This window comes from Amblyomma mixtum, chromosome 1 (genome assembly GCF_055824585.1).
Source record: "Amblyomma mixtum isolate Tamu chromosome 1, ASM5582458v1, whole genome shotgun sequence".
NCBI lineage: Eukaryota > Metazoa > Arthropoda > Arachnida > Ixodida > Ixodidae > Amblyomma > Amblyomma mixtum.
In genome coordinates, this window is record NC_143012.1 from 223,389,160 (window position 1) to 223,413,487 (window position 24,328).

Consider the following 24,328-nt stretch of genomic DNA (forward strand, 5'->3'; position numbering starts at 1 on the left):
CGCCACAACTCATTCGCCCGTGCAATGCCTACTCTCGTTCCCATTCCACACGCAGAAAAGCATGCAGCTTTGTTAGCAACTTCCTAACCAGTAGGAAATAGTTAATTCTTAACTTTCAGTCAGATGAGGCAACTATACTGCATTTTCGATGCGAAGAGCGCCATTTTTATCAGCCTTATTGACAGGTACTCTCGACTTGGGTGCTGACATGCGAGTCTATGGCTACTTTTTCTACTTGTAAAGAAGGAAATGCCGTATTTTCTGAAAAATCGATTTTATATTACATTTGAACAACATTTCCCATATATTGTGCTCATTAGCAATGTTTATATTCAGATGAAGCTTTTAACTACCTTGCAAGCGTTATCGTCATCGTCACTTTCGATAATGGCATTAAATGTGGACGTGTAGCACCAACTCCGAAAATAATGGCATTAACAAACTTAAGGCCTTAAGCATTTACTGCCATTTCTTGTGAGCGTGTGGCACGGGTATTAGACGTGGTGGATAGCAGCCAGCAGAAATCCTATGACGACTGTGTTGTCGAGTGACATTGGTTAAGAAAACTCGAAAATGTATTGTTTCACGTGTGGAAAGGGACAGCAGAAAGCCTAAGCTTTTACTTTTTGTTGAAGGCCTCAGCAATACGGTAGTTTTTATTGTGCTTGTTCACCCGGGCATACATGCTGTCAGAAGCTAATTTAATTACTCTCTCTCTCTCTCTCTCCATAGGTGGCAAGCATTCCAACAGTTCACTCCGTGGCGGCGAATGTTCTCTTTTTCGGCTTGTTTGGCTACCAGGTAAGTCTTTGCACTCTTCAATTAAATTGTTTATTACGGGCAAAAAAACAACTCTAAACTTATTCGGTAAACCTGATATTGCGTGCTTTTGTGTGTGATTAAATGGCGTAGATTGCTTTGTTTAGAGCCAATTAAATTGCATCGTATCATCAATTGTCAATGAAGAAGTTGGAAGCGGAGTGCAAATTTTTTTTTTACTGCCATTTTTCCTGGCATGATGAGCACTTTGGGTAAGCCTAAAGAATTCGAATTTCAAGCTTGTAATTACGTTGCAATATATTGGTTTCGACAAACAATCAGGATTGTGAATATGGCATGTGTTTTTTTTCCTCATTCTTGAACGAGGTCGGTGTGACGATCACGACGGAATGAACATGCTTTCTAAAGCATCCGAGTGCACTCACAGTTTATCCTGTGGTGGTGTAGATTATGCAAAATTTTCTTTTGTAGTCATGTATAAGACATTACGAGAACACTGCATGGGCCGAATTCCGAGGCCCGAGCGCGCCAAGCTCGACGTGAGGCACATCGCAGTAACACTTCATAATATCACAATAACTTAAAAAAAAATGGTTTGGTAACTACAACAAGAAGACAAGATAAGGTGGGTTGCCAGCTCGGCATTTTGAAGAATGTTCTCTTCTTCAGTAGCCGATCGATGTTCCGAGAGTCAAACGAAAAGGCTTCCATACACCCGGAATCAAGTCTGCGTTAGTTCTATAAAACAGGCGAATCATGTTAACGAGTAAAGTGACTATCAAACTTCTAATAATTACTTTTTAATTATTACTGATAGGCATTTGGCTGCAATTAGAGATTTGTAGCCGGTGTTAGTAATAGTCATTCTGTTTTTAGAATTTCAAAATGCTATTACCCTCGCCGTTGTGACTCCGACTAATTTGAGCCATTTCTCGCGCCATTCGAAAACCGCGCGCTTGCGGGAGGGCGGAAAATCGCGACACCCCGTGACATAGCCCCGCCCGGGCTGCAGGGCTCCCCGCTCCTCGCCAGTCCGCTGATGCAGCGCGGGCGGGGTTGAGATTAGCCACCTTTAGCATACCGTGAACCGTGTTACCGGTATCGGTACCAGAGTACCGGGAATCTTCGCGCAGCCAATGCGCATGCGCAAATCGCCTTGACGGCGCCGGATGGCGCCACATACACGGCAGTTGTGCTCGCGCCCGCAGCGTCGGAACAAATCAGCGCGTGCTAATCGCCGGTGGGCGGGCTCCCGGTACTCCGGTAACGGTAGCGGTAACACGGCACACGGTACACGGTACACGGGAGCCCGCGCGCAGACAGTGCGCATGCGCGAATCATTCTGACGGCGCCAGATGGCGCCAGGCACCCGGCAAGACACCTTTACCATACCGTGTGCCGTACTACCGTTACCGTTACCGAAGTACCGGGAGCCCGCCCACCGGCGGTGAGCGCGCGCTGATTGGTCCCGATGCTGCTGGCGCGCGCGCAGCTGCCGGGTACCTGGCGCCATCTGGGGCCGTCAGAATGATTCGCGCATGCGCATTGGCTGCGCGCGGGCTCCCGGTACTCCGGTACCGGTAACACGGTACGCAGTATGCACATGCGTCACGGGGTGTCGCGATTTGCTTGGCATAGCTTTGCGCCCTCCCGCAATCAAGTGGTTTTCGAATGGCGCAAGAAATGGCCCAAATTAGTCGAGCAACAGCACCACCATCATCATCATAATCAGCCTGACTACACCCACTGCAGTGCAAAAGCCTCTCCCATGTCTCTCCAATTAACCCTGTCCTTTGCCAGCTGCGGCTACCGTATCCTCGCAAAATTCTTAATCTCATCCACCCCCTTAACTTTCTGCTGCACCGTGCTACTCTTGCTTTCTCCACAGCCACTGTGGCTGGCTACAAACCTCTAATTGCAGCCAGGTGCCTATCAACAATAGTTAAAAACTTAGCTATTGAACCCTTTAATAGTTGACATGATTTGCCTAGTTTTTGACCTCCACCAACACTGCTATTACTATGCTGCAAAACGCTTCCCTTTGCCTCAGAAACCCTATTTTTAAAAATTAATGGCCAGCATCTTTGAAGCACCAGGTATACGACCTGGCTGAGAAGAACTGAAGAAATGCGACTGGCACCATCCGTGATCCATTCTACGTTGCGCCAGAGGTGTGGTTGCGCCAAACGGGCCCTTTATTTTATTTATTTATTTAAATTTAGAAATACTGCTGTCTCGGAGGAGAGACATAGCTGGAGTGGGTACATACATTAGTAAAAACAAATAACGTGGGTAGCATAGAAATAGATAACATAGAAGCATTAAAAACAGACCAACAGGTCAAATTATCAGGCAACTGAACAATGAACTCTTCACTTGGCAATAAGTGAAGTGAGCCGTCCAATCGATTCCAAATTTCAACAGTTAGAGAAAAAAAAGAAAATTCAAAGCAATCTATATGTGGTTTGAAAGGAACAATGTTTAATGGGTGGTTCCGTCGGGTTGCACGTGCGCTTGAGGACACAAATGTGAAAGGTGCCTGAATACCAGATGACGGGTGAACGATCTGGTGCAGCATAATGATGCGTTCACGTATGCGCCTATGTTTTAATGTTTGCAAAGATAAACTGTGCAATTGGGAAGAAGGTGAAAAGTTGCGATCGTATGGGCTGAAGATGAATCGTATTGCTTTTTTTTTTTAACTGATTGTGCAAAGTATTTCATGAGACAGCTACCCTTGGTGACGAGATAAGCCGTGCAGGTCTTGCTCGTTCTTTTCTCGCACTCTAAACAGAAAAGAGTAAAAAGGTGGTAAGCTGTTCCCTAGCACACTCCCTTTTATAAAAGGAAGTGCACTAAAAGACAGCATAATTCATTTATGCTCCGATATAGGTGTGTTCATGTTTAGAGTGTGTGAGATTCCGCTACAACTCAGCCAGTCTTGCCAAAAGCTGTTTTTTTTTTTTTGTTGCTCGAGGATTCTTAAAATGCACACTTCGTCTTTTTATCTCCTTTCACACGATATGGAAATGCTTCCATTTTACAGATAATGCAGACAGTCATCACGTACTGGATGTACCCAAACTTCAACGGGAAAGTGATCGTCATCGTGAGGACTTTCATCACATGTGGCTCTGGAATTTGCGTTGTCCTGAGTGCGTAATACATTTTGGAATGTACAGTATACGGCCAGAAACTTGTGCTCTCTGGGAAATTACATCTGAATGTTTGGTTGTACTTTCAGTGGGCGCTCTTGGTTCTGTTGGGAGGTCGATGTGGCATGAAAAGGAGTACGATCACCCGATCAGGAAGAAGCTTCCTTCAGACGAGGTATGCATACTTGCCTTAAAGTTTTAGTTTTTCAGCACGAAAACGCTTTGATCTATTGTCACATTTCAAATGAGGTCGCTGCGGTAAGCCACTGGTGTAGTTAAATATTATTACCGTGGACATTGCAGTACCAAAAAGAGAATCGCATTTTCCTGACACTTGTATGTCCCATTACCGCATGTCATATTATATGTGATGAGGTGCATGCTTTTGGGAGTGTGAGAGGAACAAAAAAAGGCAAGGAAGATGAAGATAGAAATGATGTATAAAGGACGACAGAAAGCTTATAATTGGGCTGCTCCTAAAGTAGCACGGGCTAAAGTTCAGAAAGCAGCTCGTAAAATGAGAAGAAAATCTTCAACAAAATTCAAGAGAAATTACATTCATCTAAAGCAATGACGGAGCATCCATAACCATTTCAGAGCAATGACAAGGATGAACAAAAAAAAAATACAATGAAAATTTGTCCAGAAAAAGCAGGGTGCAGCAGGACATCAAGTCTATCTGTGTCAGCGCATTTCGAGATCATTCTGAACAAGAGTACCAGATGATAGGATGTGAGCTACACGACGGAGCCCTAAATGGAAGCACTCAACCAGGACCCAAGGAGTATGGCCCCATTAGTGCCACTGTCGGCTATGATTACCACTCAGACAAATAGACAATTTACCTTTTTTTCTAGCGCCGCCGCGGTGGCTCAGCGGTTATGGTGCTCGGCTGCTGACCCGAAAGACGCGGGTTCGATCCCGGCTGCGGCGGTTAAATTTCTTTGGAGGAGAAATTCTAGAGGCCCGTGTACTGTGCAATGTCAGTGCACGTTAAAGAACCCCAGGTGGTCGAAATTTCCGGAGCCCTCCACTACGGCGCCTCTCATAGCCTAAGCTGCTTTGGGACATTAAACCCCATAAACCAAACCAAACCAAACCAAACCTTTTTTTCTAGCAATTCCACCCTTTTGTACCCTCTTGGTCTCGGATTAACGTTTTGGCTTAGCCGAGCAATGGCACTCAGTTTAAGGAAACCCCACTTGCATCGAGATTTTGCATTGAGATGCCATATTGCAACAAATGCCAGTGGTGTAGAGGTACAAGTGTTAAAATCTTAACTTTTAAGGAGTTGCTATAACTGGAGCCCTAAAAAAATTATTATTTTTAATGAAATTGCCGTTATGTCATTTAAAATTGTAAATTTTGTTATTTACGGCCATTTAAATGCAGTTCTAGATGTTCACAAAGAGTACGTCAGACTGCATGGTGTTTTATCTATGATACAGGACAATATTATGTAAACATATCACAACCCCACAGTATGTCGGCTTGTGTCCTTCCTTCCTATGTGGAGCTCACATACTTTTTGACGAAAATAAAAATTTACGCAGTAAGGAATATTATATGTGCAAAGCAATAAACATTGCCTAATTTGGCACCATGAAAAAGGCAAAATTTAAAATTGATTTGCACAGCAAGAAACACCCTATGGTTGCCAGATTGGATGTAAATGAAAAGTTTTGGAAAAGGACAGAGAAGTTTTGTAAAATTCTTTTAACCTTGTAAAGCTCCTAGAGTTGCACTTTAAAAAGAATTTTAATGAATATGGATCTTTACTTGCGCTGAAATAGTCATACAGTTGTCACTGGATTTAACGATCCACTTGAAGAGCACAATAAACCTTCACATCGCGCTTATAGCAAAACCTTCCGGACAAACAGCTCATCCTATTGACTAAGGTCATGAAACCTTTGCTCAGAGAGTTTGTGCAGTTTTCTGTTGTATAATCTACGGTAGAGAGAGTTAGAAAACAGTGAAAGGAAAGATGGGATGGTTAACCGACATTATCTGGTTGGCTACTGTTGTGCTGGCACAAGCGGACATTACGCCTCATGGTCCTGTTATTGTAGACTTCATATGCGCTGTACTGTGTGTGAACATTATCTGTATACTCAAGGGCGTCCGCAGAATTTTTTGCAGGGGGGGGGGGCCGTTGGTGCCCCGGGGGGGTATGTTCGTAGCAAAAAGGCGCTATTTGCGGAGTAAATTTATTTATTTATATATAAATAAAAGTTAAACAAAATGCACACATGAAAGAAAAATTACAAACAGCAAATTAAAGCGCGGCTAGGAGAGGTACATTGGAGTTTATCAACGAAGAAACAACTAAAATTAATAAAAAATGCAAAAAGATGCTATATCACTTCGTGGAGAAGAGTGCTCAGTCTTCCTGCATACGGGTTCTCGACTCACCCGGATTGATGACCAGCACACAGCACAATATGTTCGCAAACACGCAACTACAGTCACTCAGTCAGTCTTCCTTGAACAGCAACTGTAGGCGCCTCGGATTTTTCTGGGCGAATTGCGTAATTACACGTGTGATAAATTCACTTCTGTGCTTCATTACACGCTCTCGGTGCACACTCATCATACACATTGATTGGAAAAACTGTTGAACGCGTACGTTGAAAACAAAAGATGACTATATATACAACGAAAACTTATTTACAAGATAAATGCACGCTCGCAGCTTCATACACCTCGCCCCATCTTGCTTGCGCATCCGCACAGTCGAGCAACCCCACACACACTGCTCGCCGCTCGTCGTTTTCTCGTCCGCTGTCTTGGTTGTTCTCAGCTTCGCTGACAACCGGCCACTAAAAACACCCAAGCACAAACACAGAGGCGCGCACACGTGCGAGGGCTTACTTGCCGCAGTATCCCCGAATGCGCACTTTGGGGGAGAAAGGAACGCCGCGCAACTTCCGAGGGGAAGGGACACTCGCCACTCCGGTCGGAAAATTTGTTTTTGTGTTTTTATGGGGTTCAGAGCCCCAAAACGACTCAGGCTATGAGGGATGGAGTAGTACAGAGTTCCGGGTAATGTCGACCACCTGGGTCTCTTTACCATGCACTGACACGCACAGTACATGGGCGCTGTTGTGATTTGAGGCCCAGCCAGAGGTGACAGGCGAGCCAGGCTGGCGCCATCGGGCTGCGTTGACCAAAGGCGCTGGTTTTCACAGAAGACGCAAAGAACGCTGGTGTGGGGGCGCCTCGGGAGACTGCGTCGCCGTGAACAAAAGCAGCTAATCCCCTTTGCCGGAGATTCTGAAAGCGGCGCTTCTACCGAACTGCGCTACACGTGGATCGGAGGAGACAGCGAGCGGCGGCGGCGCCAACTCATCGCCCGCTTGCCCCTGAGCAGCCCGACAAAGCGGGGGTGGACACGGCTGATTTGTCCTTCCCTCCTTAAGAATTCATCGGTGACCGGCGTAACGACATAGGCGAAAACAAGATGCCCCGTGCACTGTCTGCCTCCGTGTCGCTATCTCTCTAGAGATCAAAGAAACAGACACCCATCTCAAGGCGGCTCGAAACACATGCTCGCCGGTGCCGCTGTATGTCTGGAACAGGTCGCCCTTCAGTAGAGCTAACGATGGCGTGGTTTGAAAACGGCGGAACGACGCACGCCCGGACGCGGCATTTCGCAGATGTGACCATGCGGGGCTGCTTTTACCCTTTTGACTGAGCGCACCACCGCCCCTGGTGTGCGGCCATCACTCACGGTTCGAGTGAGTGATTTTCCAGGGGGGTGCAACCGCCCCCCCTTGCCCCCCCCCTCCGGACGCCCATGTGTATACTATTTCAAATTCCTAACAATGTGTGACCTGTAACAACCTGGTAGTTAACATTACAATTATCCAGTTGTCTTGAGCGTGTTTGTTTTCGCACAGGGTTTCGCACTACTCGTGAGTGCAGCTGCATTCGAGTGGCTCCTCGGCCTGTGCCTGGTTCTATTCTTCTTCACCTTTGTCCGGGAGTTCCACAAGGTGACACTCGAGATCAAGGCTGACGTTCTGGTGGACCACCTGGACGACGAGCCAATATTCCGCAAGTCACCGTACATGTCTGAGACCACGTACCTACGCGCCCACGAGACATGACGCTCACCAGCGACTGCGGTCAAGGCAGCTCGCGAAGAGCACTTACCGCCTCTTGTACAGTAAGAAGATGGTGTGAGCTGCGTTACACCGTGAGGATGACCCTAACAAATATACGTGTTTTGTTCTCAAAGAACAAGGCCAAAGTTTGTGTCATGACACATGTTAACACAGACTGGACTGGCTGTCAGCAATGCAGGAAACATTCTGGTGATGGTAACTTCATTCTACTCATACTTAAATCGTAATACGTCACTGTCAATCCCAGTTGCATGACCAATACATTTTCCCATGACTCATGTAATGTGACGTGGGCGGTTTCTGTCTTTGCTAACTGGTTCAAGGAGCATCAATGGCAGTGAACTTACCCTTGCTTCAGGACTTGCAAATGTAGATCAGAATCTGCCTTTTAATTGGACAAGTTAATTATTTTTTTTACAGGGAAAGCTGTTATAGCTTTGGTTTAGCCATATAGCCCTGCATTCTACCATGGAATCTCCAGCATCAACCGTAAGACTAATTACTTCGTGAACTAGTTTCTTATTACTAGTTAACTGAATTCAATAATTCAGTGGCCACCAGGTAGCAAAACTAAGAGAGTGGCATCCCCTCTCTACAATTAGGGAAAGCGCGACAGTGAAGAAGAGTGGGAGGCGACGGGTGGCCAGGTCAGATTTCACTTATTTGGATGAGCCCACCTAAGCTCTCTCTTATGGCTGACTATATTCTACACACAAATGCAGGGCTAAATGGCTAAACCGGTAAGCTTAGCTCTACAAATTTTCTCTTTTTGGGGTGCACTTTTTCATATAAATAACTTGCCATCCAGTCATCTAGCGCATTATATAGCTGTAGCAGTTCAGTGAGCCATTTCCGAGTTTGTTACACTGGAACCATCTGTGCAAAAGAGCACCGAAGGAGCAGATGCACTTAAATATAAAGCTTCTGGCTTCATACAAATGATACTGGACCAAAGTAACTTGTGTATTCCTGCAAGCCGTGTAATTTAAAGTATGGGCAGTTTACCAGTAGCTGGTGTATCGTATAATCTCGTTTAAAAGTCGCTCCCATGTAAGATACGCACCCATGTGTGGGCCCCACCCGTGCATGGGCCGCACCCCCAGTTTTGAACTATATAAAAGAGAAAAAATTGATTAGTATACTTTTTCTTTTTAATTCGTGCATAGGCCACACCTACAAAATTACTCCCAAATTTAAAAAAAATGTGGCTGTTACACGAGATTATACAGTATTTACTGACGGTTAGGTTAAGTGCTCTGACATTTCACTGTCAAATAAAGTGACATCTGGCAGCACAGCATTTTATTCAGTAGAATTTTAGAGATCTGTGCTAATCAAACTGCTATGCTATGCTATGCATACTTCCAATAACACACAGTGACGGTCAGCACTATAGGATGTCACTGTACACAGTACATTTGACCATGTTGGCACCTGTACTTAGGCATTTGAAGGCTGCAGAATTTGGCGAAAGCAGTACAGAAATCAGTCTTGCTGCAAGCGTTCATAAATTATGCTGGTCACCAGTTGTTAGGAAATCATGATGCTTTCTTTTTTTGTGCATCTGCTTGCCATGAGTTTTAACCCGTTAAGTGAAGCAACACTGATGCCAGAGTTTCAGGTGAAATTGCATGCAAGCAAGAGAGGAAAGGCATTCCTGTCCACCATGAACTGTTTTGACACTTAGCTATGAAAAACATCAAGGGAAGGACGAACACCATTTTCTCTGAAATATTTCACTTGGCATGACATGTGGTTGTGAAAGTACATCTCAAGACCTCTGAACAGAAAGAGAACAATGTAAATAGACAGAAAGCAGATAGTTGATATGTACTCAAACTCAAAAACAGTCAAAAAGATGGACATTTAGAAGAGATGCTTTAAGGGCTGGTGCCATCTTGTTGCCTTGTGACTCAGAGGAATGTGATGCATATATTCACCACTGGAAATTTGTAGATAATTGTTTAGGTAAGTGGAGAACCTTCCCTCTCCATTCATGACGGTCCTCCGTAGGTGCCTTTGAATTAGTCATTGTTACTTTTCACACTTGAGCTGATGTGTGGATCTTGAGGTTTGTTTGCAAGTAAAATTTATGTATCGAAGTAACAAGCATATTATTGTTTGACAAGCCTTTCATGTGCATCGTTGGGTTAAGTGCATTCGCCATATTTTTATACATGCGACATGCCTTGTACATATAATGTGCGCAGTGACTATTTGATAATTCAAAGCTATTATATAATGACTGTGTGTACAATAACTTGACTTTCTATTTCAGTGCAACTTTGTGCAAAACATCACATAAAATACAGTGTATTAGGGCTTAGCATTACGTCTCTTTACGAACTTATTCAACCGAAAATTTGAGCAGCGACACCCAGTGACATTGTCCTTCAAGAAATAGCCCGGTGTTCCATGGATCTTGCTGGACGTTTGCGTATGAATCTCTGAACAGTAGACATCTTATTTGTTACCTCCGATTTGTGCACCGGAAATTTGTTGACAGTTGCGTTATGAACGGAACCTGGGAGATAAGTAGTCAGTAAATTTTCTCGTTCAAACCAAACCAGTTCTGCGGTTCTTTACCTGTTTTCCTTGGAATGAATGCACCACTTTTGGAAAACAAATCTTTATTCTTTCACAGAACACAACATAGAAGCTCGAAAATAATGTAAAACAAGTAAATTACCAACGATGTAATCTAAACGGGAGAAATTCGTGGCAGTGGTATCTTGTTATATAGAAGTTCTACTGGTAAGTTGTGATCGGTGGAGCTATGTTCTAGTGAACTGTGGTAGCACTGTGGGCTAAAATGGCAGTTGAAGTGCTCACACTCTGGCCCTTTACGAATACAGACTCTTTTTCTTTTTGGTCAGTTCCTAACAGAAAGAGGAAATGTGATTTCAAAATTAAGCGTGGAATTGGTCTCGCAGGACTTTTCATCAAAGTTCTGCAGTATGTTTTTCACGTGAGAATTGACACAGCATGCAGTTGGTCGCTCTTTCGTTTTTGGCTAAGTGCTATGAAATTGATATGGCCTACAATGACGCTGTGTTCACTCCCACTGGCTTCCAAAAAAAGGAACTGTGGAAGCTGCCATTTTGTCTCCTTATTAAATGTCCTTGTTCCATACCCGCGCTAGTTTGATAAACTGTCAATACTGGGATTGATAATTAATGGAATAGAATTGCAGTTGACGCTGCACTTAAATGCTTTTGCACCCTTTTTTGAACACATATCACATATTGTCCATATGTGAGCAGCTGTTGTGGAAGATGTACTTTCCAAATTTTTAAGGGCTAGTTCCATCTTAATGGTGCGACCTTTTTGTGAAGGCCACACCGGTCTTCTCTTGGAGATACTAGCAGTCTCTTCCATCATAGAGTCACCTGCCACATGTAGCGGAAAGCTGTAGTGGCAGCGAGAGTGAGCATGATGGCGGCAGAGCCCGTGGTCGTCGTCTTGTGGGCCCCATTGCACACGTCTCCCCGGCAGAAGCACATGTAGACACGTCTGTTCTGGTAAAGGGTCTCTGCACAGCGCTCTTCCAGGTCATCGGGTGGACGCTGCAGGCACATACGCTCAGTGGCCAGGTCGAAGTCTATCAGGAAAAGAAATGTATTTCTTTTTTGTTAGGCTTTGCAAAACCACCCTGGGTGATTTACAGCTTGAAATCATTAGTGGGTACAACAATTCGTAGCACTCTGACACAACATGGGCCAATGCAGTGGCGGCTGATTGAGAGCACGATGCTATAGTCAGTCGGCGGGCGGTTATGCTGTGTTTATGTTGTGATGTAATAATTCAAACACAGATAATTAGACCTTGTTCAATTATTTGATACCTATGAAATGATGCAAATCAGCAAGTCTTGTAGTGTCATGATGAACAAAAATAAGAGACCTCCCTCTTGCCACGTTCCGAACCATGAAGCACTCCCGGTGTCAAGATTGCGTCGGTCTCGACACCAGGAGCGCTTCGTCGGGTGATGCCCACATCCACATGCAGTGCGGCATGGTTCGGAACGCAAAGGGGGAGGGGGGTCTCCTACTTTTGCTCACAACAGTACTTTGCACGTGCATGCCTTCGAATTCAAACTTGGAGCGCTATGGTTTGAGAGTACCCAGGCTTTGTCACCTCGCTGAAGTTTCCAGTAAGCTTGCCGGCTCTGTATCTGCAGAGCCATTTTCCAGGTAAGGATTCATTTGTGACGGCGGCCAACTGAGAAAGCCCCTACTTGCGAGTGCACAGTGGACAAGTCTACGAGGTGCTCTTTAAACTGAATGGTACTAAGTTATGGAATCTGGAGACTGTTGCGTATGCAACACTTGCTTGTTCAACTCACATCAACTCGGCATCACTGGCATCAACTGGTATCAACTTGCTTAATCACTGCATCATGGGCGTCCGGAAGGGGGGGCAAGGGGGGTGGAGGCACCCCCCCCCCCCCCCCCCCCCCCGGAATTTCGGATATTTTTTGTGCACCACTAGAAAACTACTACACAGCTTGATTAGCACGCTTAGGTGATATTAACTTTCTGGATTTTGCTAGTCTTTATTCATGAATAAATTCGAATGTATGCTATCCAAGCCTAGCACTAATTTGCTATTTCTAATTTTTGTTTCCTGTGCATAGTTTAGACCACAAATAGTTCCTTTTTGGTGCTAACCTACCGCCTCCCCCCCCCCCCTCCCCCCCCCCCTTCCGCCCATTGGGTGCCCCCCCCCCCCCACGGAAAAATTTCTGCGGACGCCCTTGCACTGCACTGTGATGTCATGAACACCTGAGCCAAATAATACACTTCTACATGCAGCAAAGAACCCGCAATCACGCGCGAAAGTTGGCGAACCCTTTCCGGCGACTTTTTCATGGACGCGCCCTCCTCCATCGCTAGCACCTGGGGATACCTGTTCCGGGTTGGCTATTGATTACAATCTTTCAGACGTCAGGCAGCTACCATGGCCGCGGCCAGTAATTTAAATCGCGTAGCTCTGGCGGGTCACGAAGCTCCGCCCCCGGCCGGGGTATGGGGCCAGCAGAGGAGCGCTGACCTTCCAGCTTGTGAAAAGTGACGAGAGGAGAGGAAGAGGCACGAAGATGCTCATATTCAAATTTTGACCACAGATAACTCTTCTGCAAAGCACATTAAAAAAAAAAGTTTGCAGTGGCTTAGCTCTGCTATGCCAGGATATACGTAGCGTGAGCAGTGACGTCACGTAGCTCGGCGGCGGCAGCAGCGAGCGCGCGCGGCGGGGCACGCCAGCTGTGCGCAGTGACGTCACTCGCGCATGCGCAGTATGGTCGACGGAGGGCGCACGCGAAGACTGTGGCCAGTGTAGCTCTCGCTACCAGGACAATAATTGTGGAGCGGCGTCCTTTAACATTCTAGACATACCGAAACTTTAATTATTAATGCCCCTTTCAGAGCCCCTTTAAGGCACGGTTGAAGTGTCCAACGAGATGCGAGGCAGTTCTGCGCCATTCCTTTTCTCTGAAACCAATTTTTAATATCAAAATTGTGACGCAACCGTTTGTCATCCCAGCTGCGGGTGATGTCATGCGATTTCTCGTTGCATAGCGTACATCTCTTAGGTTGTAGGCTAGTTTGCGACAGGTACGTATTCGAACCGAGTGTCGAAGTGTTTCAATCAAATCTTTGTGGGTTCAGCGTTTGTGGAATCAGCGCTCGGAGGCGCATGTCCGTTTCATTTCTCAGTGCGAAACCTGCAGCGTGGTCGAACGTTCACGATGACACGCACATGCTTTGCCTTTCACAGCGCATAAGCAGTCTTAGTTGCCCCCTGAATTTGTTTTCGAATATTTCTATACCAACACAAAAGACGCGCGTTTGACACCGCCTGGAATGCTGAACGACAAACGGTCGCATCCCAGTTTTGATACGAAAGTCTGGGAACGTATACAATTGATGGTGCATGCGTCGTTTGTTCGATTCCCCGTCCCAAGATAGCCACTAACATGACTAGCACGTGAAAGTTATATGTAACGAGAAACCATATGACACGACCCAGAACGCTGTACGACAAACGGTTGCGTCATAATTTTGGTACGAATATCGGGAGAACTGGCGCCACATAGAGGTCGGCCAGTGGTGCATATATACAGGGTCTCCCAGCTAACTTGGAACAAGGTATATAAATAAACCAAGCGTTCATAACTGAAATCGCACGTGTGCTGTTAGGGTTTATCTAAAGTTACAGTACCATTTTTTTCTCTCCTCCTATTTGAATAATTAGTCGAGATAAATAAATTAACTTTTTAAATATAGCTTGAAACGTTCAGGTGTCAATAGGAAAGTTGTGGAGCTCCGCAAATATTGTTCAAACCAGGAACTTCCAACGAGATCGACTTAGCGTGGCCGTTTTTATTCGGGAAAAACGAAAGACCGCGGAGTTTAAAAAATACCACGTAACAGTGCGCTCCGTGCGCCTGAATGCGCCGCGATTACAGCGCTCTCATCTGTGTTTTGTAAAAAGCACCACTCGCTTCGCGCCTTTCGTGCTGTCAGAGACAGGGCTTCCCGTTCCGCTTGGTTCCAAGATAAGCGCCAGTGGGTTCGGGCGGCAGTTGAAAGAAAGCGCGGTTTCCGTTTTTCATCCTGATTCACACGACGTTATCAAGCTTGTTATATGCGTCTTTGCTTGTCGGGATTTTGCTCCCAAATTCGAACTCATGAGATTGTCATCGTTCATCCGCATGCATTCTGCTAACGTGAGATCGCAATTCCCCGCATAAACGGGAGCCGCGCTTTCTTTCGCCTGCCGCCCGTGCCCACTGGCGCTTATCTTGCAACCAAGCTCAACGCGAAGCTCTGTCTTGGGCAGCACAAAAGGCGCGAAGCGAGTGATGCTTTTTACAAAGCACGGACGAGAGCGCTGCAATCCCGGCGAATTCGGGCGCACGGAGCGCGCTGTAACGTGGTATTTTTTAAACTCCGCGGTCTTTCGTTTTTCCCGAATAAAAACGGCCACGCTAAGTCTTTTTCGTTGGAAGTACCTGGGCTGGCCAATATTTGTAGAGCTCCACAACTTTCCTATTGACGCCTAAACGTTTCAAGCTATATTTAAAAAAATAATCTATTTATCTCGACTAATTATTCAAATAAGAGGTGCGAAAAAAAATGGTACTGTAACTTTAGTTAAAACCCTAACAACATCCACGCGATTTCAGTTCTGAAGAGCGCTTAATTTTTTTTATAAACCTTGGTCCAAGTTAGCTGGGACACCCTATATATAGACGAACGACATCTCTAAAACTGTTAGACATGGCGGCACTCGGTTTGCTGTGTGCGCCATACGGCCGCTTGATGACGACACATTATATTTCTTGCCATCGCTGGGATTTTCTGTACCATCTGCGAGTGTAGACACGCGCACACGCACCCACAGTGGGGTGCTGCAAAAATTTGTGTAGTCACGTAAACGTTTCCTAGAACTTAAAGGGGGCGCCAGAAAGTTAGGTGGGCGGATGAGATTAGAAGTTTGCGGGGATACGGTGGCTGCTGCTGGCGAAGGACAGGGTTAATTGGAGAGACATGGGAGAGGCCTTTGCCCCGCAGCGGGCGTAGTAAGGCTGATGATAATGACGTTAATTGCGGAAAGTTTATTATTTCGCAATTCCCTGCATATCTGACGCTGCTGCCACGCTTCGCACCCGCAGGACATGCATTCATGCTCATCGGCACTTGTTGCGCGACCACAATGTGAAGTCGCAGCGCCGTGTTCAAGTTATTCCATTGTTCCTAATAAGGGTTCATGATTTTGTTCTTTCCTCCATTGATAGTACTAGCGATTGTGTGGCCGGTGGTGTCTGGAGACAGTCCGCCATGTTGATGGCGGCAGGAGTCCTGCGCCGAAGTGCGTGTCGTGGGAAGCAACAGATACGACAGCGATTGCGTAGAACTCCTCTGAAAGCCTTGGTGAGATATTAGGCTTGACTGTGCGGTGGGTGACAAAAAGACCGGTCCTAATCCACAGGGGTCAATGAACGGTTAAGTTGGACGTTTGCGCTATCGCCGCGGGCGAAGCCGTATTTTCTGCCTGATAGGGCGCAGCTCTGGCTCACATGACACCTGATGGACTGGTATGGAAGCTGAGTTTGCGAGCGTTGCGGCTGTTTTTTCACAGAAATAAATCGAACCTGCAGTTGTATGGAGTCGAGCCATACGGCATGTTTTGCGCAAGGGTGACAGGGAATACGGATGAAGCTTAGAAAAGACAGTGGTTGTGCACCAAATCTTTGTTCTTCCTTTGCATTTTCTTTTTCCTGTTCTCAGACTTTCTTGAAGTTTTTAACACCGGGATTTTATAGGTCCTTAAACTGTCTGAGCGAGATTATTATAATGTTTATTGCAAAACAGACAGCAGTACTACACAGACTACCACGGACACACAAGAAAGAAAAGCACCAGTGCTGCAGTCTGTAACGATGTTCTTTCGGATAGACTTTGTCTGCGGTCGTCGAACTTGCAGCGCTGTTTTTTCTTTGTTTAGCAATCGTATTGGCGCGCAAAGTGACATCTCGTGCCTGGTATTCCAGAGGCGCCAACATTACTATCTTTTTAATGGTACATTAAACCTCGCGGCACTACGTTCACTGGCATGAATGGACCATATTAGCGTTTAATATCCATCCCTGATAACAAACTGTATCAGGAAACAAAAGCATTACAGATAACTAGGCAGCGATTGCTTTCTCGTGAGCAGTTGAAATCTGAAGGGTATTAAATAGGGGTGCAAAATTACCGAATAGTGAATTTTAAGTGAATCGAATGAAAAAAAAAATAAAGAGCCAGTAATCGCACGGAATATCTAATGCTTAAATTATTTATCTCAACCTTAAACGTCGATAAATTTTAGAACAGAAAAAGCTTCATGTGCTCTGAGGCCGCCTAGCGCTGCTGCCTGTGGTGATGGTGCAGTCGAAAGATACGTTTCAAAATTTTTATCTGAAATAAGTCTCGGATGGTAGCAGAGTGAATTCCAAGATAAGGTAAAAGTATTAGCACTGAAAGGCATAGATACAAATCGGCGGGAGATATTGGGAATGTTTTGGGGGTGAAGTTGCCGCTGCTGCCATAGGACAGGCTTAACTGGACAGCACTGACAGAGACCTTTGTCGTGCAGTGGACGAGGTTAGGCTGATGAAGATTAATGCAGATCGCGTCGTAAAAGAAGTGCCGCTCACCATCGTCCCTTCCTTCGACGAGTTTGCCGCACCACTTGGACGCGCACGGCGAGGCCTCGACCCCGCGCACGCCTTCCACTGTGGTCTCGTTGTAGGGGAACGGGTCCCGGCAGTCTCCCAGCTGGCCCCTCGACCGGCACACGAAGCAGTGGGACGTGCGACCTGCGAGAAGCGGGCGCCAGAGTTTCGCCTGCTTCTTCAGGTCACCGACAGCTCATTTCTCAGTCATTCACAATAACGGCGAGAAACCGCCGGCGCAGTAAGCCGTCTGCATTTTTATTTAACGCCCATGCACTTCGTGTGCATGTATGACTCCTCACTCCTCCTTCCGAGAAAAGCTCAAATGCGGTCACAACGTTTTGCGCTGGACTGTTGGAAGCACGCGACGGTGAGAAGGCTGCCTTGTCCAAATTTCCGCATGCAACGAGTATCGCTCGTGAACAGTTTTCCCTTTGATAGTGCCGTTCTTATTGTGACCTCTTCTGAATTTCAATTTATACTTTGTATTTTTTTTTCAGTTTGCGTATTAGAGCGAATTATATTAACCCTGCCTTCATCCGCCTCTGTAATGCCTTTGGGTCTTTAAGGATGAAATAAACGGAAGTAAAGGTAGGTGGCTCAAAGGTATGAGTCACGTTTATCCTGCTGGTTTTTATGTTTTCACATTGGGCACTGTAAAACTTGCATTATATGAGAACTACCTCAAGTATCAAGGCTGTTCCAAAAAGCCCGTTCACCTCTTCGGTAAGTAAAGGACTTCAAATCCAACTCCGCAAGATATAGTTTAGTTAAGTACAATTGAATAATGGAGCTTTAGAAATTATTTCTCCATTTGTTCGGCGCGGGAACCTCTTCTATTGACGAAGAAACTCGCAATCGAATGAAATTATTCCTATTTCGCGCTAAGTCAAACTCGTGACGGTGGGTGCGATGTCAGGAAACCGCGTACCATGACTAGACAGCCTGCGCTAACAACAGCACTATTTCCTTTCCAGTTTTCCTTGCTATAATGTCCTTTGCTCTTAGTTCTCTATTATTTAGCCGCTATAAAAACTCGTCCCATTGCACAAAGCGTCTCGCCGATAACATTCTGTGTGTTCTCGTTATTATTCAGGGAGAATTTACAAGGCGCAAGCAACGAGATTAAATGTCGCAGAATCGTCATCACGCATACCGCGTGTTCATTCACAACTTGTTCTTCACGTTTACACTACATTATTTTTTGAAGGGACACTCAAAGATAAATCAATCTGAAAACAATTGTTTTAAGGAGCTACGGTAGATTGGTGACTGCGCTGCTAAAATGCGCAAATTAGGTGGCCGGTTTTCTCTCCCATTTAATGTGGGTTGATACTTTAAAAGGAGTGATATTAGCAAGAGCACAATCAATGCTGCAATAAGGCACCTTGGCAGATATATAGCAGGGTATAGTAGGATAAAACTTAGAAAACAGCAGTTATTAACACTGGGCCACGGTCAGTGGGGTCCTGTATTACTTCATTAGCTAATAGCTATTGCAAACGAAATCAGCCTTTCATGTTCTACTTTATTGATCAAGTGAGGTATCAAAATTCTAGAGCTTACAATTTTTTTCTTATTGTTTAGGTAACATGAAAAGTTTTAACAACGGACTACTTTTTTGTCGTGGAAAAATCCTGTGCGGCGGTCCTGAATATGGGCGGAGCTTCACTACAGAGTTAATTTGTATCCGACTGTAATACTTCCAAAGAAACTTATATTTGCGAAAAAATTTTCAAGTTTATTTTTACTTTGATGTTTTTTTCCTGTTTACTCATTGCCCTCTTTATACCAGAAATGCCTTGTAACCGAGCGCGGAAAGGCACGTCTATATTACAGAAGTGGAACTACAGTTCAAGCCTATAGCAAAAACTACATTTCTCCTGTTTCCTCTAAGAAGTCTTCCTCCCTCCTTCTCTCGTATACAGGTATTAGAGATTACGCAGCTGCATGCAACAGATGCCGAATGTACGGCTGAACACCGTAAGGTGCCGCGCTTCAACTGTGCCGTTGGTTTATTACTACTAATACATTTCATTTTGCACGCCTGCTATCATACTGCCAACAAACGTCGCTGACATTATATAGCACCAGGCAAACTGTTCAATAGTTTTGCCAGTTTGACAGTCACAGCTCTCATTGTGCCGTAGCTGCAACGTTAGTCACTCATGTCCAAGGAGACAGCGCAGCCTGGAGACACGGGAGACCGCGAGACATCTGGCAGGAAATCGGAACTCCCCCAACTGGGCTCGACGCCAGCCATTGCAGCGACCTTGAAAGGGATAACTGTAAACCGCCCTCATACAGAGGTCGAAGAAGCGGCGAGCAGAGGCCGGTTGCGGTATATTTTACTTCGGAAATGGAAGTGCGCACTTAAGTCGTCTATTTTCCTCGTGTATACATGGAGACTCGGTCCTCTCGAGAGTCGACATACTCGGCGTTTACGTCACGAGTGCATTTCCAAGCTACGTTCCATTTCATCCCAGTCAGAAAAAAAGTAGCTGAAACTGACCTAACACAATTGAAGCCCGACTAGTTCCAACTGGTCCCTTTCCAACAGGTCTTTTTTTTATTTGGGATTTCACGCTGCTTTTTCTTCGCTTATAAAACAAATATATTTGGCAGCCATTTTAAATATATTTAATCACTATCGCCTGCCTCCCGAAAACGCCTAAGCGTTAAAAAATGCCGCAAGTTGAAACGTAGAGCTTACACAGTTCAGATGCTAACGTTGACACGCACGGTTAGTATAAAAGGTGAGAAAGAAAAACAAAAGGCCCCTTTAATGCGATTTATGTGCGTAATCAGAGGCGCACAACGTCGCCCCATTCACACATCGTCCGGCAGTCGGACACTGAACCCAAAAACCCTTCACAAGCAAACAAAAAGCAGGAGGAGCCAGAAATACACAAGCACTGACGCACGCGCAAGGAAAGGTAGGCAACACACAAAAAGAACTCGCAATGTGCTAACATTTGTACGCGAATTCATTTAATTTTTCAGAATGCCTCCTTTCGCTGGTGGATATCATACCGCGGCCCAACCACTCCGTCCTCGCGAGTGGCGCAGAGTGAATAAGCACGTGTAGCACTGTATTTGAGCGGGGAGAAACAGGGTTTGTTGCCCGCGTCTTTGTACGCACCGACAGGTGACTCGGGGGGACGGGGGACAATGCCACCCCGCATTCCGAAGGAAGCTCACTGTTTGTGCGCCCACGGAAGAGCGAGTCGCGGCATTGCACAGGGTAGAAATCGTCGAGGGACTTGTCGCTGCGGCGACCCGACTTGTTGGCGGATTGCCGCGGCAGCTTCTGATGTGTCAATCATCACCGAGTCAGCCGCCGATGTACACTCTCGCGCTTCGCTTTCCGTAATGAGGGCGTAGTGGGTCTGTGCCTGAACGCTGGTATACGTGTCCTCACCCAACGCCATGCGGGAAGCGATTTCATGTGACGCCGGTTAAGGGAGTACGACGGCGGAGCTAATTGGGGTCCTGCATGGCGGTGGCATGGCGGTGGCCCTGACCCGAAGAACTAAAGAATAGCTAGTCGGATACAACTTATATGTTGCAGCCCCGCCCGCGCGCAGCACCGCCTCACAGAATTTCTCCACGTCAAGAAAGCAGTCTGTTGCCGAACCTTTTTTGGTACTCAAACAAAGAAGTAATCGCAATAAAAAAAAAGCTCTCAAAATTTTGATGCCTCTGACTTATTTTATAAATTTAAAAAGATTAAAAAGCTGATTTCATTGAATGTTGTGATTGGAGAGCGGAGTGGTACGGTGAGCCGCGGACCATAAATTGTTAGCAACTGCGAGCTCTGGTCTGAAGTTCCGGATCTTTCCGAGCTGTAGCGGCCGCTTCAGCCGGTTTGCAAATATTTTGTATAAAAAGCCTATGTATAGTGTATAAAATATATATAGTGTTGAGGAAATCGTATCCTCTATTCAGCAGAGTGTCGCGCCAATGACCTAACCACATCACCCCGAGGACCGAACTACGGAACGCATCGTTCACTAAATAACTTGCATTGAAGAGACTGCCATCTTGAAGGCAATTTCTTGCTGGTCGTGGTGAGGTTAGCAGCCAAAACTTTCTCTATGTTTTGTCATGCCGGTCTTGCAACACATAAATGTAATCGAAAAAAAAAAAAGTGCTGCACGAAGTCCACGGATGAATGACGCCGTTCAATCCAGACGGCCTCAGCTATCTTCAAACATGTTTAACGACGTCACTACAATCAATATTTTCAATCTACCAAAAACAGAAACCAGTTTCTGATTCGTTATGAAGACGTTTCAGGCCCGCATTGCTGGCGGGCGGGCAAAGGCAGAGGTGCCATAGCATTGTCTTTCTGAGCTTTATTACTCGTACAAACGACACAACTTTTTATGCTTGCTTCATGTGTTTCGATGCACCCCCTTTTCTTCGTAGATGTCTGCTGGTCATAAGCACTTTTGCTATTACGTCGAGAGGCTGCTGTAGTCGCCACGCGGTACACTCAGCGTAAACGCCGTAGTTCAGCATTGCCGACCCACGAAATCATCCTCTTCGCTCTTACATTTAAACGTTGCTTGAACATGTGTTTGCATCTGCCCTCTTACGTACGTGTATATGATTCGAAGTTTATACCTGAAGTAGCTCTCGCTGTTATGCTTGATGCCGAGCATAGTGGATTGCCGTACTTGCGACCAGACACTGCTCGCTGCCTTTTCACAAGTAAGTACGTTGTGAAAACTGAACAAAGTAAAGAATAGTACAGTTTGGTTGCCTCAGTGTCGCAGACTGTCACCGCGGCATCTAGGTTACGTAGAGTCGAATCTGAGTAGCGCGAACCCTAAGGTAGTGCAAACAAGACATCGGTGGCTACTTCGCGCCTCTGCAGATCAGCGCACTAGACTTCACACGCCATGCTTATACCTGCAGGCGATCATTCAAATAAATCATGATGTAAGTGTCTTGTAAAAAAATAGGAGCTCTTTCATGTGCTCCCACTTGTCATGTCTCATTGCCTATCGGTGTGGCTTTGTACCGGGCTCACCATATTGAGCTCACTAATTTCGCGTGAGATTGCTAAACGCAAGCATCCGCTACAAGTTTAGCTGCAATGTAACACTAACATGAACCAATGACCGCTGCTAATCGTGCCTGCAGTGGTCTCGTAGACATTGAAAAGCAGCGTCATGCACCCCTTTTTTTGCCGGATTATCTTCCACGTGATGTGTTGCTTTTTCCTGTTGTTTAAACTCAGTTATATCGATCTGGCAGTACCGTTAGTCATCTTTCCACCTAAAAGTACATTTTCGTGGCATCGCGACACCCACAGCGACGAATTATACGCTCATTTAATTCATTTCCTTGTATGGCATTATACACTGTTGTCACTGCTTGTGGGTAAATGCGAAGGGAAGCGATAATTATGTTGACCGGAGTTCTTTAAAAGCTTGTTACCTTCGATCCCTCTTCAAAGAGAAAGTACATCATGAGCTGTTCAAATGGTTTTGTGAAGAAAAAAATGAATGGCTCATGCCTGCATAGGAACTCGCGTAATGCTTCTGTCGCGGAATATATCATACACGTATAATTACGCACGTGATTAATGTATTTTATAATGCATAACTAAGTAAATAATGTTAATGCTGTAACCTTGGCGCTCGCAATGTCGCATGTTAGTCTGTGCGGACGAAACACGACCGCTTTGATATCTCGGAACGCTTGGCATCTTCTGTGACGCGAACAAGACAGAATGGGAGCAGCAATTGAAAATATTTTAGTTAAGATAAATTGAGTACTAGCGCGTTTGAATTGCACTTACATGGCGCAAGGACCGATGCAAGGAAGTGATTTCTTTTTCAGTGGTTCATGTGTTTGTGTTCTTAATTTCGCGTTTCAGTTACCCTGTTCGCGTTCCAGTTTACGCTGATAGTACTGAAAGTCCGCTCCTCTGACCATGAATGTCGCAAAACAGTACGAACGCTCTACATTCAGTGACACTCAAGGCGAAACCCTGTACCAACAGCTGGATGACAGGCATCACCCCAGAAGCCCTTAAGGCTTACGCGCACTGCACACTACTCGCAATCTACTGGGAACGTAATGTGTACTCACGACTTTCCACCAGCGACGGAAGCAAGACCACGGCCAGCACCGCCAGTGACAGCGGAGCGAGGCCTAGCCACTTCGTCGAGCAGCCGCCGGAGAACATGGCGTGTTTGACGACCTCCGCTTACAGCGGCTACACAGAACAGTCCGTTGACACCACCACCTCGTCACAGCTGCAGTTTTTCCTGCGGCGAACGAAGAAGGTCCTTTCCTCCCCGTCTCACGTCAGCATTGTGGCCGCGGTCCCCCGGATGCCTCACATGCCACTGGATAATCGGTGCGGTCTCGGTGCTGATTCTTCGACTTCGGACGAAGGCGGCAGCGGGGATTTTTTCTTCGGAAGCAGCGGATGGCAGCCGCCAGGCCCAAGGCGTTCCTCCACGTCGCCCTGCAAGGGGCACAGCGCGGCGCGGCGCGGGGGAGCCCAAGACCGGTTCCTCAGAGAGAAGGGGGAAGAATCTGGCGGACCTCGCGCAGTGCTGCTGCGGTTGACCTCTTTAGCTCGCGCCTGGCCGCTTCAAACCCCGTGGGCGATCCGGAAAGAGAAATCGGCCGTCCCTGTTGCCGCCTGCGTGCGGTCGTCTTGCAGGATGCTGCTAATTGAATCGATCGTTAATTGCTCGGCGGCGGACATCATTTAGACATCATGATATCATGAGGCAGCACGGCGCCATTGTACACGTGGCCCTTAACAAGTCTTACGAAATGCCTATGCAAGAACTTTGTACTTGCGATGAATAGCGATTTCCTACTGAAACGAGCTTTACTTAATAGCTTCATGCCCATACTTGTTACACTTGGCTCTGAACGCCGCGACTGCAGTGCACCCAAACTTTCGGTGAGCGCCTCCAGCTTATCGGGACACTGCCGTTTCCCACCATTCTGGTGCACAACAGTGGAGCTAATAACAAGACTTAATATTAAGAGCTTTTCCGACTTTT

The 24,328-nt window shown here is 46.1% G+C and overlaps 2 protein-coding genes across 2 annotated transcripts in view; one reads left to right on the forward strand and one right to left on the reverse strand.

Annotated features, from left to right (window-relative positions):
- The window catches only part of LOC149371037 (DNA damage-regulated autophagy modulator protein 1-like), a 35,853-nt gene extending 25,222 nt beyond the window's left edge, over positions 1–10,631 (forward strand). The window contains exons 4-7 of the mRNA XM_089564353.1: positions 733–801; positions 3,827–3,935; positions 4,025–4,110; positions 7,838–10,631. Coding sequence (XP_089420479.1) covers positions 733–801; positions 3,827–3,935; positions 4,025–4,110; positions 7,838–8,047 — 474 coding nt within the window. The 3' untranslated portion in view covers positions 8,048–10,631. The remainder of the gene's footprint in view (positions 1–732; positions 802–3,826; positions 3,936–4,024; positions 4,111–7,837) is intronic.
- Positions 10,632–10,716: 85 nt separating this feature from the next.
- Positions 10,717–23,801, reverse strand: rtv (QVR superfamily protein rtv). Its single transcript, XM_089564362.1, has 3 exons — positions 23,394–23,801; positions 17,271–17,432; positions 10,717–11,666 (listed from the first exon to the last, which is right to left on the reverse strand). The coding sequence occupies exons 1-3, from the start codon at positions 23,488–23,490 to the stop codon at positions 11,443–11,445; spliced, it is 483 nt and encodes a 160-aa protein (XP_089420488.1). The 5' UTR covers positions 23,491–23,801; the 3' UTR covers positions 10,717–11,442.
- Between the last annotated feature and the right edge of the window lie 527 nt (positions 23,802–24,328).